A 10,809-nucleotide genomic window follows, 5' to 3' on the forward strand; every position below is an offset into this window, starting at 1 on the left:
AAACAAAATCTATCTTCAACTAAAGGCTTAGTGAAGATATCTGCACGCTGTTTCTCAGTAGATATATAGATAAGCTCAATATTACCTTTGGAAACGTTATCTCGTACAAAATGGTGACGAACATCAATATGCTTGGTACGAGAATGCATGACAGGATTTTTAGAGATATTAATTGCAGAGGTATTATCACAATAAATAGGAATATTTGAATAAGAAATACCAAAATCCTGCAATGTTTGTTGCATCCACAAAATTTGAGCACACCAACTTCCAGCTGCAATGTACTATCCTTCGGCTGTAGAAAGAGCTACTAAAGTTGGTTTTTGCTATGCCATGCAACTAAACAATCTCCTAAAAATTCACAAGCACCACTTGTGCTTTTTCCATCAACCTGTGACCCTGCATAGTCAGCATCTGAAAAACCGATTAAGTCAAAAGAAGAGGAGCTTGGATAAAATAATCCCAAGTCACTCGAACCTTTTAAATATTTAAAAATATGTTTAACGACATTCAAATGAGATTCTTTAGGTTGAGACTGAAAACGAGCACACAAGCATACACTATACATAATGTCCGGTCGTGAAGCAGTTAAATATAACAATGAACCAATCATACCTCGAAATTTAGTGACATCTACAGGTGTACCTTGTTCATCCTTAGTAAGCTTAACTGAAGATAATATTTAAGATGTCTGTGAATTCGGTATACCTGAACTATCTTAATGCCTTTTTAATGAAGGTAATATTTAAAAATATTAGTCTTTTTTTGAAAATGAATAATATACCACACAATAATATTATCAATGCGCCAACTTTATACTCAATACGCAAACATGTTGTTATAACTTATTTTTGTTATCTGTAGTTGAGTAATTATAATTGAACAAGTAAGCTCACAAGCGGATCAGATAGAGATGAGGGATGGCGGTTTGTCCGTATGTATAGTGGTCAATACCTCATATTTCATTAGTTATCTGTAATTGAGTAATTATAATTCAACAAGTAAGTTCACAAGAGTATTTCTTTCATTGCCAAGGAACTTTGGTGACATAGATTACACTTATTTTGCTAATCGTCTTGCTTGGTATAGTTCATTAACAGTTTATATGCATACGCTTGTGTGCCTTTTTTCCCTATGTTGCATGTGCACAGAAGCGCACACTGCAAGATCATAGTGTTTAATGTTTATATAGTAACAAACTTGATGTCCAAGGTTATATCCAAAATATCATGGTGCATTTTTTATAGCCTTTGATGTACATCATTTAATGTATCTGCATCTGCGATTAGAGAGAAAGGCACAATTGGAGAATGTTTTGGAAAATGCGCAGACTTGGGGATTGATTGTGATGAGTTATGGAGAGACTCAGGGTTTCGTGGAGGAGGTTGCATTCATATACAGAAAGATTATTGCTGTGTTTATTCTTAATTAAACTATCATCCAAGAATATGTATCGAAGTCATTTCTTTGTACAAGTGTTAATGTGCTTTTCAATGGCTAATTGAATAAAATTAATGTGTGAGTGTTCTGATTTTTCGTCCGTTGTCACTCTACAGTACTCGTTATCACAATTCATAAATGAAGCATTAAGTTTTACTACTTAAAACCAATTTTCTTTTTAATAATTTGTCATTCCTCTTCCTAATGGACAAAATATTCAAGGGGATATGTTACATATGTATAGCTGTGAACGCAATCTACAATTAATACATATAATATAAGTGTGTGCGAATAACAAAAACCAACTAAAAGGATATGAATGAGAAGTTCTTGAGTTCAGTCGAATAACTGTCTACTTAAAACTATTACGGCCCTTATCGTATGTGCGAGTTGTTAGCCTCCGAGAAGACGACGATGTTACGCGAACAGCACCTTCGGTGAACTAGAACAGAGCAACTGTGTGTTGTATATCGAATGAATCAATAAACCTAAGTCTGATACGATATTATATAAGCTCGAGGAAACGTGTGCGCTACTCCACACATAATTAATTAAAATGCATTAATTAATATGTCGGATAATAAATCAAATCCGTAATTGAATCTGATTATTATTACGTTAAATCAATTATAATAATCTGTAGTCAAAAGGAATTAAAATTTTAAAAGCTCAAAACCAGTGGAAATTAAATTAGCAAAATTAGTCTGTGATTATTCGGGTCAATTTTCTGCTACATTCGTGTTCGCACATCGCACACGCGGGCAAGCTCGAACGCTTCGCAAGTCTCAGATTGTTCCTCGAAAGCCCAAGATTTGCACCCCTTGCGCGCGCACGTAGGTGTTGGAGCAATACATAAGTAACATATTTGAACACTACATAAGTGTTTTGCTACATAAAGTTATGGATGCTCCTTTTGCAAAACCAATGTGGGGCTTTCTTTTCTTCCACAAATTTATCATTACTAAGAGACTAACTTTGAATGATAATATTTCATCCATCTCTAAGTCATTTTGAGTGATTCAAAGTGTCTCAAAAAGCTCTCTCTGAGGAGAACACATTCCAAGTGTCACTCGTTATGCGCATGTAACATTTGTCCACTCAACTTATGACTCAAATTGACTTGATAATGTGAGACTACTACCCACATTTTAGCATCATTGTGTAGTTCAGTCCGTATAACACTTTAAATTTAGACTTTCAGCTTATGATGTTAAAAGAGCTTACGTGGGTTCTTACAATTATGTGGGTTCTTACAATTGCTTCGAGTTAAATATGAAAGTGATCACTCAAGTGAACGGATATATGGTTGTGAACAGTAAACTTAATGGTATCATTTGAGTTGTCATGATAAATATCAAAAACATACTCTAATATATGCTCAAGAAGTAAAGTAATCTTTATCGAATTTTATACATTTTTCTTGAATGCTACTACAACCAAATTGAAGCTCGTGATTTCTAGCATTTTAGATAATAAATTTGAAATTTTATAATTTCATTAACTAATAATTTTAAACTTTGTAATTATTTAATTTATATAAATAAATTTCTTATAATCTAGATATAATATATAAAATACTAAAATTTATAATTTTTCATTTGGTTGCGCTAGCATTCAAGAAAAATGTGTAAAACTCAACAAACAGTTAATTTTACTTGCCGAGCACATATTATTAACGTTATGTGTCAATATATATAATTAAGGAGTTAGACACATGTCGCTATATTAAAAAGCCGCGTGTTTTAGCAATGCCACGAACATTAATTCTATGTCGCCACGTTCTTGTTCTTTTGTTTTTTCTTTTTCCCCAATTTGTTGTTAATTTCTATAAATCTTTTTCTTCTAGCTCATTTCCAAATATCTTAAGTTTGTACCATTATTATTTCTCCGATCTATTTCTCTATCCAAAACTCTCCTCTCACATTTTTTTTACAAAATTAGATTTTGATTCACATATAACTTTAACTCTTCAACCACTTATCAATTTTATCGTCCCCGGAAATATCATATCGTGCTATGTTGTTTACTATTTCTTTCTAAATTCTTATTTTTTCTTTCATCTTCGCCTTAATATTCTAATCGTATCAAGATGTGGATATTTTTTCAAGTCAAATCGGTAAGTTATTGCATACAGTGGTTTTTAGAATATAAATTCTACAATTTTATTTAAATAGATGGATTCTTACTATTTTCAAGCCAACGAGACAGAATCGAAATCAATTTTATGCTTGTCTTTTTCAAAACCTTAAAATTTTCCCTTAAAATTATATTTACAGAGTGAAGGGAAATCTAATCCTGATCAAAATCATGTATATATATATATATTAAAAAAATTATGTTTGTTATTTATTTTAACTTCGAGTTTCAGTTTGGTTTAAAGTTTGAACAAAATTTTACTATTTTTTTTTGCAAATTTCACAAAAGATAGGATCGAACTGAAATTTCATGGTTCATAACAGTTTTTAATTTACACTTCGTAGTAATAGATATATCAAGTACAATCGATCGAGAAACATTAGTCGACAATTCTATTGTGGCACAAAATTTTAAATGTATTTCTATAGAATTTCCTTCCTGAAATGTTGGTATCGAGTATTTTTAAGCTCTTCAACTTGATTAGAGATTTATATTTTTTGAAAATATTGATTTTCATTTTCTAATATACCTCTATTTATGAATTTGTTGCAGCAAACAATGAAGAAATTACTCCAAAAAAGATCGAGTTGCACCTTCAATGACTTGCTTTTGTAGGTAATTTATTTTATATTTATAAAATTTAGATAATACTTGTGGACAATTTTTTAAAAGTCGATCATACTCAATCACGTCAATGTATCATGACTCATGAGTAAGTAGCTTTTAATTTGAAAAGAGTACTATGAAATTTTATCAAATATGTTGTAAATAATTTAGCATGTTTTCATAGTATTTAATATATTTTAATGATACTTAACTGAGTTATGTCTTTTTATCTTTAGTAAAATTAGGTTTCGGTTCAATAGTTTTCGTCTTAAATTATTTTAGATCTTTTCTTATTTGATGAGGATTTTGGTAAAATTAATAAAAAAAAACTGAGTTTGGGAATCCTATAGTGCCTTAGATTTTATTTTCATCTGTGTTGGACTTGGATTGTATGTTAAACTGAATGAATTTTGGTAAAACTTATTGAATGGATGTTAAATTTGAACACATTAAAAGTATATGGCAAATTGCAAATATATTTCTTAGGAGAAAATGTCTTCTATTTAAAATGTCTTCTTTTGTTTTTGTTCGGTTGATATCCATTTGTCAAATGCTATATATCGTATTTTCTGTTGGAGTTATAATCTTAAACTTATTTGTTTTTATTATGAGTGATTTGGTAGAATAAGCAGTAGCAAGAATACAGGGATCATGGAGTCTGTTTAAGGAAAGTCATGGCATGTAGTCCCTGATTTTATGGTAGCCAGTTGTTTAGCTTTCTATATGTAATAGTGCTGCAGAATAAAAAATTATTGCATGGTCTTTTGACAAGCACAAACTTTGTTTCTATGTTCTTACTTCTAAACAGCTTATACATGTATCTATAATTGTTTGATCGTTTACAACACTTGGTATCAGAGCATTAAGGTTCAAAGTGATAGTTCGTGTTTATGTCAAAAGCAACGATGGACGCAAACAAGATGAAGGGAGGATCTATGGGTTTGAGTTATCCGATGTTAACCAAAAGCAACTATACTGCTTGGGCGTTAAAGATGAGAGTGTTTATGCAAGCACACGGAGTCTGGGAGGCAATAGAACCAACTGATCCAAAGGCTACGATAGACGAGAGGACTGATAAGATTGCCCTGGCCATGATTTACCAGGGAATACCAGAAGAGAGTTTGCTTTCGATTGCAGACAAAAAGAAGGCTAAAGACGCCTGGGAAGCTATCAAAACTCTGTGCCAAGGAGCCGACAGAGTCAAAAAAGCAAGGATCCAGACTTTGAAAACGGAGTTTGAATCATTGCAGATGAAGGACAATGATCAGCTTGATGATTTCTGCATGAGACTCAATGGACTGGTAACAAACATCAGGGCACTCGGAGAAGAAATAAATGAATCATATATGGTGAAAAAGTTACTAAGAGCTGTACCAACGAAATTCCTGCAAATAGCCTCAACGCTGGAGCAATTTGGGAATATGGAGACAATGACGGTTTGAAGAGATTGTGGGATCTCTTAAGGCACATGAAGAAAGATTGAAAGGCCATACTGAAGGTGCTAGCAGTCAGTTACTGCTCACAAATGATGAATGGGCTAAGAAAGAGAAGGATGAGTGTAAACTACTATTGACCAGAGAAGAGTGGCTAAAGCGAACTGGAAAAACTGGAGCAGAGTCCACTGGTTACATGAAAGGGCGAGGTGCAAGGGATAAAAGCAAAATAAAATGTTACAATTATAACAATTATGGACACTACGCAGCGGAGTGCAGAAAACCCCGTCGTACTAGAGAAGTGACACAGGAGGTCTAATTGTCCAGGATGGATGATGATGAACCAGCGCTATTATTAGCAAAGCATGCCGATTTAATGTTGCTGAATGAACAGGGGATGCGACCAAAACTCATAATAAATGACAAAGAAAAATGAGTGGAGTCTAATGTATGGTATTTGGACAACGGCGCTAGCAATCATATGACGGGTGCAAAGTCAAAATTCAAGACTTTAGACGAGGGAGTAAATGGTCAAGTCAAGTTCGGGGATGGATCAACAGTCAACATAGAAGGAAAAGGGTCAATAATCTTTAAATGTAAAAATGGTGAGGAACGGACACTCCATGATGTGTATTATATACCCAGTTTGTGCAGCAATATAATCAGCCTAGGTCAACTGTCAGAGGAAGAAAATAAAGTCGTGCTAAATGGAGACTATCTGTGGGTTTATGAGAAGAAAGGAGATTTATTGATGAAGGTAAAAAGATCTTCCAACAGGTTGTATAAGTTAATCATTGAGAATATTGAGCCAGAGTGCTTATTTTATAGATCTGAAGAAGTAGCGTACCTGTGGCACACACGCTTGGGGCACATCAATTTCAAATCCATTGCTTTGATGTATAAGGATAGAATGGTGTATGGGCTGCCAAACATTATTCAACCAAAAGATGTTTGTACGGGATGTTTGGTGTCGAAACAAACAAGAAAGTCATTTCCATCGAAATCAAGCTACAGGGCCAGCAAAGTCCTAGAGTCAGTCCATGTGATTTGTGCGGTCCTATTGAACCTGCAACTGCTGGAGGTAACAAATATTTCTTCCTTCTTGTTGATGATTTCAGTCGTGTCATGTGGATATACTTACTCAAAAGTAAAGATGAGGCTTTTAGTGCTTTAAAAAATTTCGAGCGAAAGTTGAGGATGGAAATGGAAAAAAAGTGAAGGTTTTAGATCAGATCGAGGAGGAGAGTTTCCTCAAGGGAATTCCACTTCGTATTGTGAAGAGATTGGGATTGAGCTGCACTATACGGCTCTATACACGCCCCAACAAAATGGTGTTGTGGAGCGCAGAAATCGAACAGTGGTTGAAATGGCACGTAGCTACTTGAAAGAAACAAAGTTACCATCAGAATTATGGGGGGAGGCAGTTCGGCACTCAGTTTACATACTTAACAGGTTACCCACTCGAGCTCTGTCTGGACAAACACCTTATGAGGCTTGGACAGGTTCAAAGCCAAATATTAGTCATGTCCGTGTTTTTGGATGTTTGGCGCATATGAAAGTCCCACATGTGCACATAAAAAAATTGGATGATCGAAGTATGCAAGTAATTAATCTTGGAAAGGAACCAGATACTAAGGCTTATCGCTTGTTTGATCCTATAAACAAACGAGTATATGTAAGTAGGGATGTTCTGTTCGATGAGTTAAAACACTGGCCTTGGAATCGACAAAAAGAGGAAGAAAGTTATGCTGGGTCTTTCTTAGTTCCTGAAATGCATACAGATATCGAGCAGTCTCAGCAAGAAGGTGCAGAAAATGATGACATCTCGGAAGCTCGTGAAATAACACCTCCTCACTCACCATCGAGCTACCAAAATTCTGATAACTATGATGATAGCAGCGAGCCAAAGCGGTACAGAACGCTTAATGATATTTACAATAATTCAGAGGTAGTAGAAGTGGAGGGACGAGTTACTTTTAGTGGGCAACTATGGGCAAGCAGTTAAAAAAAAGGGAATGGAAACAAGCAATGGACAAGGAGATTGAATCCATCAAAAAAATGGAACTTGGGTACTAACGGAACTTCCATACGGGCACAAGACCATAGGCCTAAAGTGGATATTCAAACTGAAGAAAGATTGCAGACGGAAAAAATAGTGAAACATAAAGCGCAACTCGTAGCAAAGGCTACGCTCAAGATATGGTGTGGATTTCGATGAAATTTTTGCCCCCTGTGACTCGATTGGAGACTGTTCGTTTGTTACTAGCTTTATCTGCAAAAAATCAGTGGCAAGTGCATCATCTTGATGTGAAAAACTGCGTTTCTGAATGGTGAAATTAACGAAGAGGTTTATGTGGCTCAACCAGAAGGATATGGAAAATGAGGGAAAAGAACATCTTGTATATAAGCTTCTGAAGGCCTTGTACGGATTGCGCCAGGCCCCTCGAGCCTGGTATGGGAAACTCAACAGCTGTTTGTTGGGACTTGGGTTCAAGCGTTGCCCGTATGAACATGTTGTATATACTAAGCAAGTAAGAGGTGAAAAGTTGATAATCGCAGTTTATGTAGATATTCTGTTGGTCACAGGTTCTAATGTGGGCATCATTGAGGAGTTCAAGAAGCAAATGAACTCAAAATTTGAAATGAGTAATTTGGGAAAGCTAACGTACTATCTGGGAATTGAAGTTCAGTAAAAGGAGGGTTATATTAAGATAAAGCAGTCGAGTAACGCAAAGAAAATTCTGGAGAATGCAGGAATGATAGGATGCAATCCCACCAAGTACCCGATGGACCCAAAAGAACAGTTAACCAAAGATGAGGGAGGTAAAACAGTAGACACGACTCAGTATAAAATTATGGTGGGTGGACTTCGTTACCTTGTTCATACAAGGCCTGACATTTCGTATGTTGTTGGCATCATAAGTCGTTACATGGAACGACCAACTGTTCTTCATCAAAATGCTGTAAAGAGGATACTTCGATATATAAAAAGGCACGCTTGACTACGGACTGATCTATTCGAAACAGGGAGGTAATAACATTCTAACTTTGGCAGGTAATATTGATGACAGGAGGAGTATGAGTATTGGGGGTATGGTGTTTTATTTAAATGAAAACATGATCACATGGATGTCTCAAAAGCAGAAATGTGTAGCTTTGTTCCTCCTGTGAGGCCGAATTCATGGCTGCCACAGCGGCCCTTGTCAAGGTATGTGGCTTCGAATGTTTTAAGTCAGGTCATGAATGAATGCATAGGGCCAATTGTTCTATACATAGACAACAGTCAGCTATAGATCTTGCCAAAAATCCTGTTTTCTATGGGCGCAGCAAGCATATTAGTATTCGTTATCATTTCATTCGGGAGTGTGTGGAGCGTGGGGAAATAGTCATAAAGCACATAGCTATGTGAACATCAACGAGCTGACATTTTGACAAAGGCACTGTCCACCATCAAGTTTGAGAGAATGAGGGAACTTCTGGGAGTAAAGGAACTTGTCTGAGAGTTTAAGATTAAGGGGGAGAGTGTTGGAGTTATAATCTTAAACTTATTGTTTTTATTATGCAATTTTAGTCGTTAGTAAAATTAGGTTTCGGTTCAATAGTTTTTGTCTTAAATTATTTTAGATCTTTTCTTATTTGATGATGATTTTGGTAAAATTAATAAAAAAAAACTGAGTTGGGAGTCCTATAGTGCCTTAGATTTTATTTTCATCTGTGTTGGACTTGGATTGTATGTTAAACTTGAAGGAATTTGGTGTAAAACTTATTGAATGGATGTTAAATTTGAACACATTAAAAGTATATGGCAAATTGCAAATATATTTCTTTAGGAGAAAATATCTTCTATTTAAAATGTCTTCTTTTGTTTTTGTTCGGTTGATATCCATTTGTCAAATGCTATATATCGTATTTTCTGTGGGAGTTATAATCTTAAACTTATTTGTTTTTATTATGAGTGATTTGGTAGAATAAGCAAGTAGCAAGAATACAGGATTCTGGAGTCTGTTTAAGGAAAGTCATGGCATGTAGTCCTTGATTTTGTGGTAGCCAGTTGTTTAGCTTTCTATAGGTAAAAAATTAGTGCTGCAGAATAAAAAATTATTGCATGGTCTTTTGACAAGCACAAACTTTGTTTCTATGTTCTTACTTCTAAACAGCTTTATACATGTATCTATAACTGTTTGATCGTTATAACATTTTCAGTATACTTTTTTAGGTTTTCTTATAGCTTGTAGTTTTTACATCATCCAAAAACAAATGTTGCAGTCAAAGATTGCAGCTACCTCTAGCGAGGAAATGCATATCCATCAAAAGTTAGTTGGCAGATAAGTATAGATGACTGTGGATGATTAATTGCTTTATCACTATGTACAGCTGTCAACAAACATGCATAGCTAGTAGTATATAATGTATTCGCAGAGGTACATTGAAGTATATAACATTTGTAATCAAACTTGTAATATAGAAGAAATTAGAGCAAAAATGGTGCACCTGAGGTTTTCTTCCACTGCTAAAAAGTTAGCGATATGGATTGCACTAATTTTGCTCCTAGCTTCTCCTGGTAATCAATTTTCATCGCGAGATTATGTAATTCACACACTTCAGTATAGGCTTTGGTTTTTATCATGCTGCTTCTAATATGCTGTACACTATTGTAATGATTCTTTTGGTTTCAGTGTCTGCAATCGGAGTTAATAAGCATCTGCGGGCTGTTCTATCAAATGCAAAGGGTGGACATGAACTGCAACGACGAGTGCAAAGACTCAGGATATGCTGCAGAGTTTGCCTACCACCATTCAGGGACTGTTGTTTGTTTGTTGAAGAATAGTTATCAGATGGTGTAGAAGAAACTTGCTAAATATTTGTAAAACAGTGTAGTTACAAGTTTACTGCTTTGTTCATACTATTGTATTCACTTTATATATAAATTTCAGAGGGTGTTCTCTATCATTGTACCAATGTACACACACAATGGATATTTATATATAAAATTTTCAGAGGGTGTTCTGATACTCATTTTCTTGTCATTTGTGCAGTAATTTTTTTTTAACCTCTTTGGAACACTATCGAGGCGGGGAGTGGCAAAGGATGAGACGTTAAATGAAATGCAGCTACTGAATTTAATAATGGATTTTGAGGGGAACAAGAGTTTTCTATTTTTTACCGACAACAAATGCCACTTAAAGATATTTAA

General features: G+C 34.9%; 1 protein-coding gene across 1 annotated transcript; it reads left to right on the top strand.

Moving 5' to 3' along the window:
* Positions 1-5,087: 5,087 nt before the first annotated feature.
* LOC141704307 (uncharacterized) lies at positions 5,088-5,934 on the top strand. The gene is made up of 2 exons (XM_074507554.1): positions 5,088-5,552; positions 5,647-5,934. The coding sequence occupies exons 1-2, from the start codon at positions 5,088-5,090 to the stop codon at positions 5,932-5,934; spliced, it is 753 nt and encodes a 250-aa protein (XP_074363655.1).
* Positions 5,935-10,809: the final 4,875 nt, after the last annotated feature.

The sequence above is a fragment of the Apium graveolens genome, unplaced genomic scaffold (genome assembly GCF_009905375.1).
Source record: "Apium graveolens cultivar Ventura unplaced genomic scaffold, ASM990537v1 ctg7702, whole genome shotgun sequence".
In the NCBI taxonomy this organism is placed as follows: Eukaryota; Viridiplantae; Streptophyta; class Magnoliopsida; order Apiales; family Apiaceae; genus Apium; species Apium graveolens.

Coding starts and splice junctions, on each gene's coding strand:
- LOC141704307 (XM_074507554.1), top strand. CDS start 5,088: ATGGACGCAAACAAGATGAAGGGAGGATCTATGGGTTTGAGTTATCCG. Junction 5,553..5,646: donor TGAAAAAGTTACTAAGAGCT/GTACCAACGAAA, acceptor GGATCTCTTAAG/GCACATGAAGAAAGATTGAA.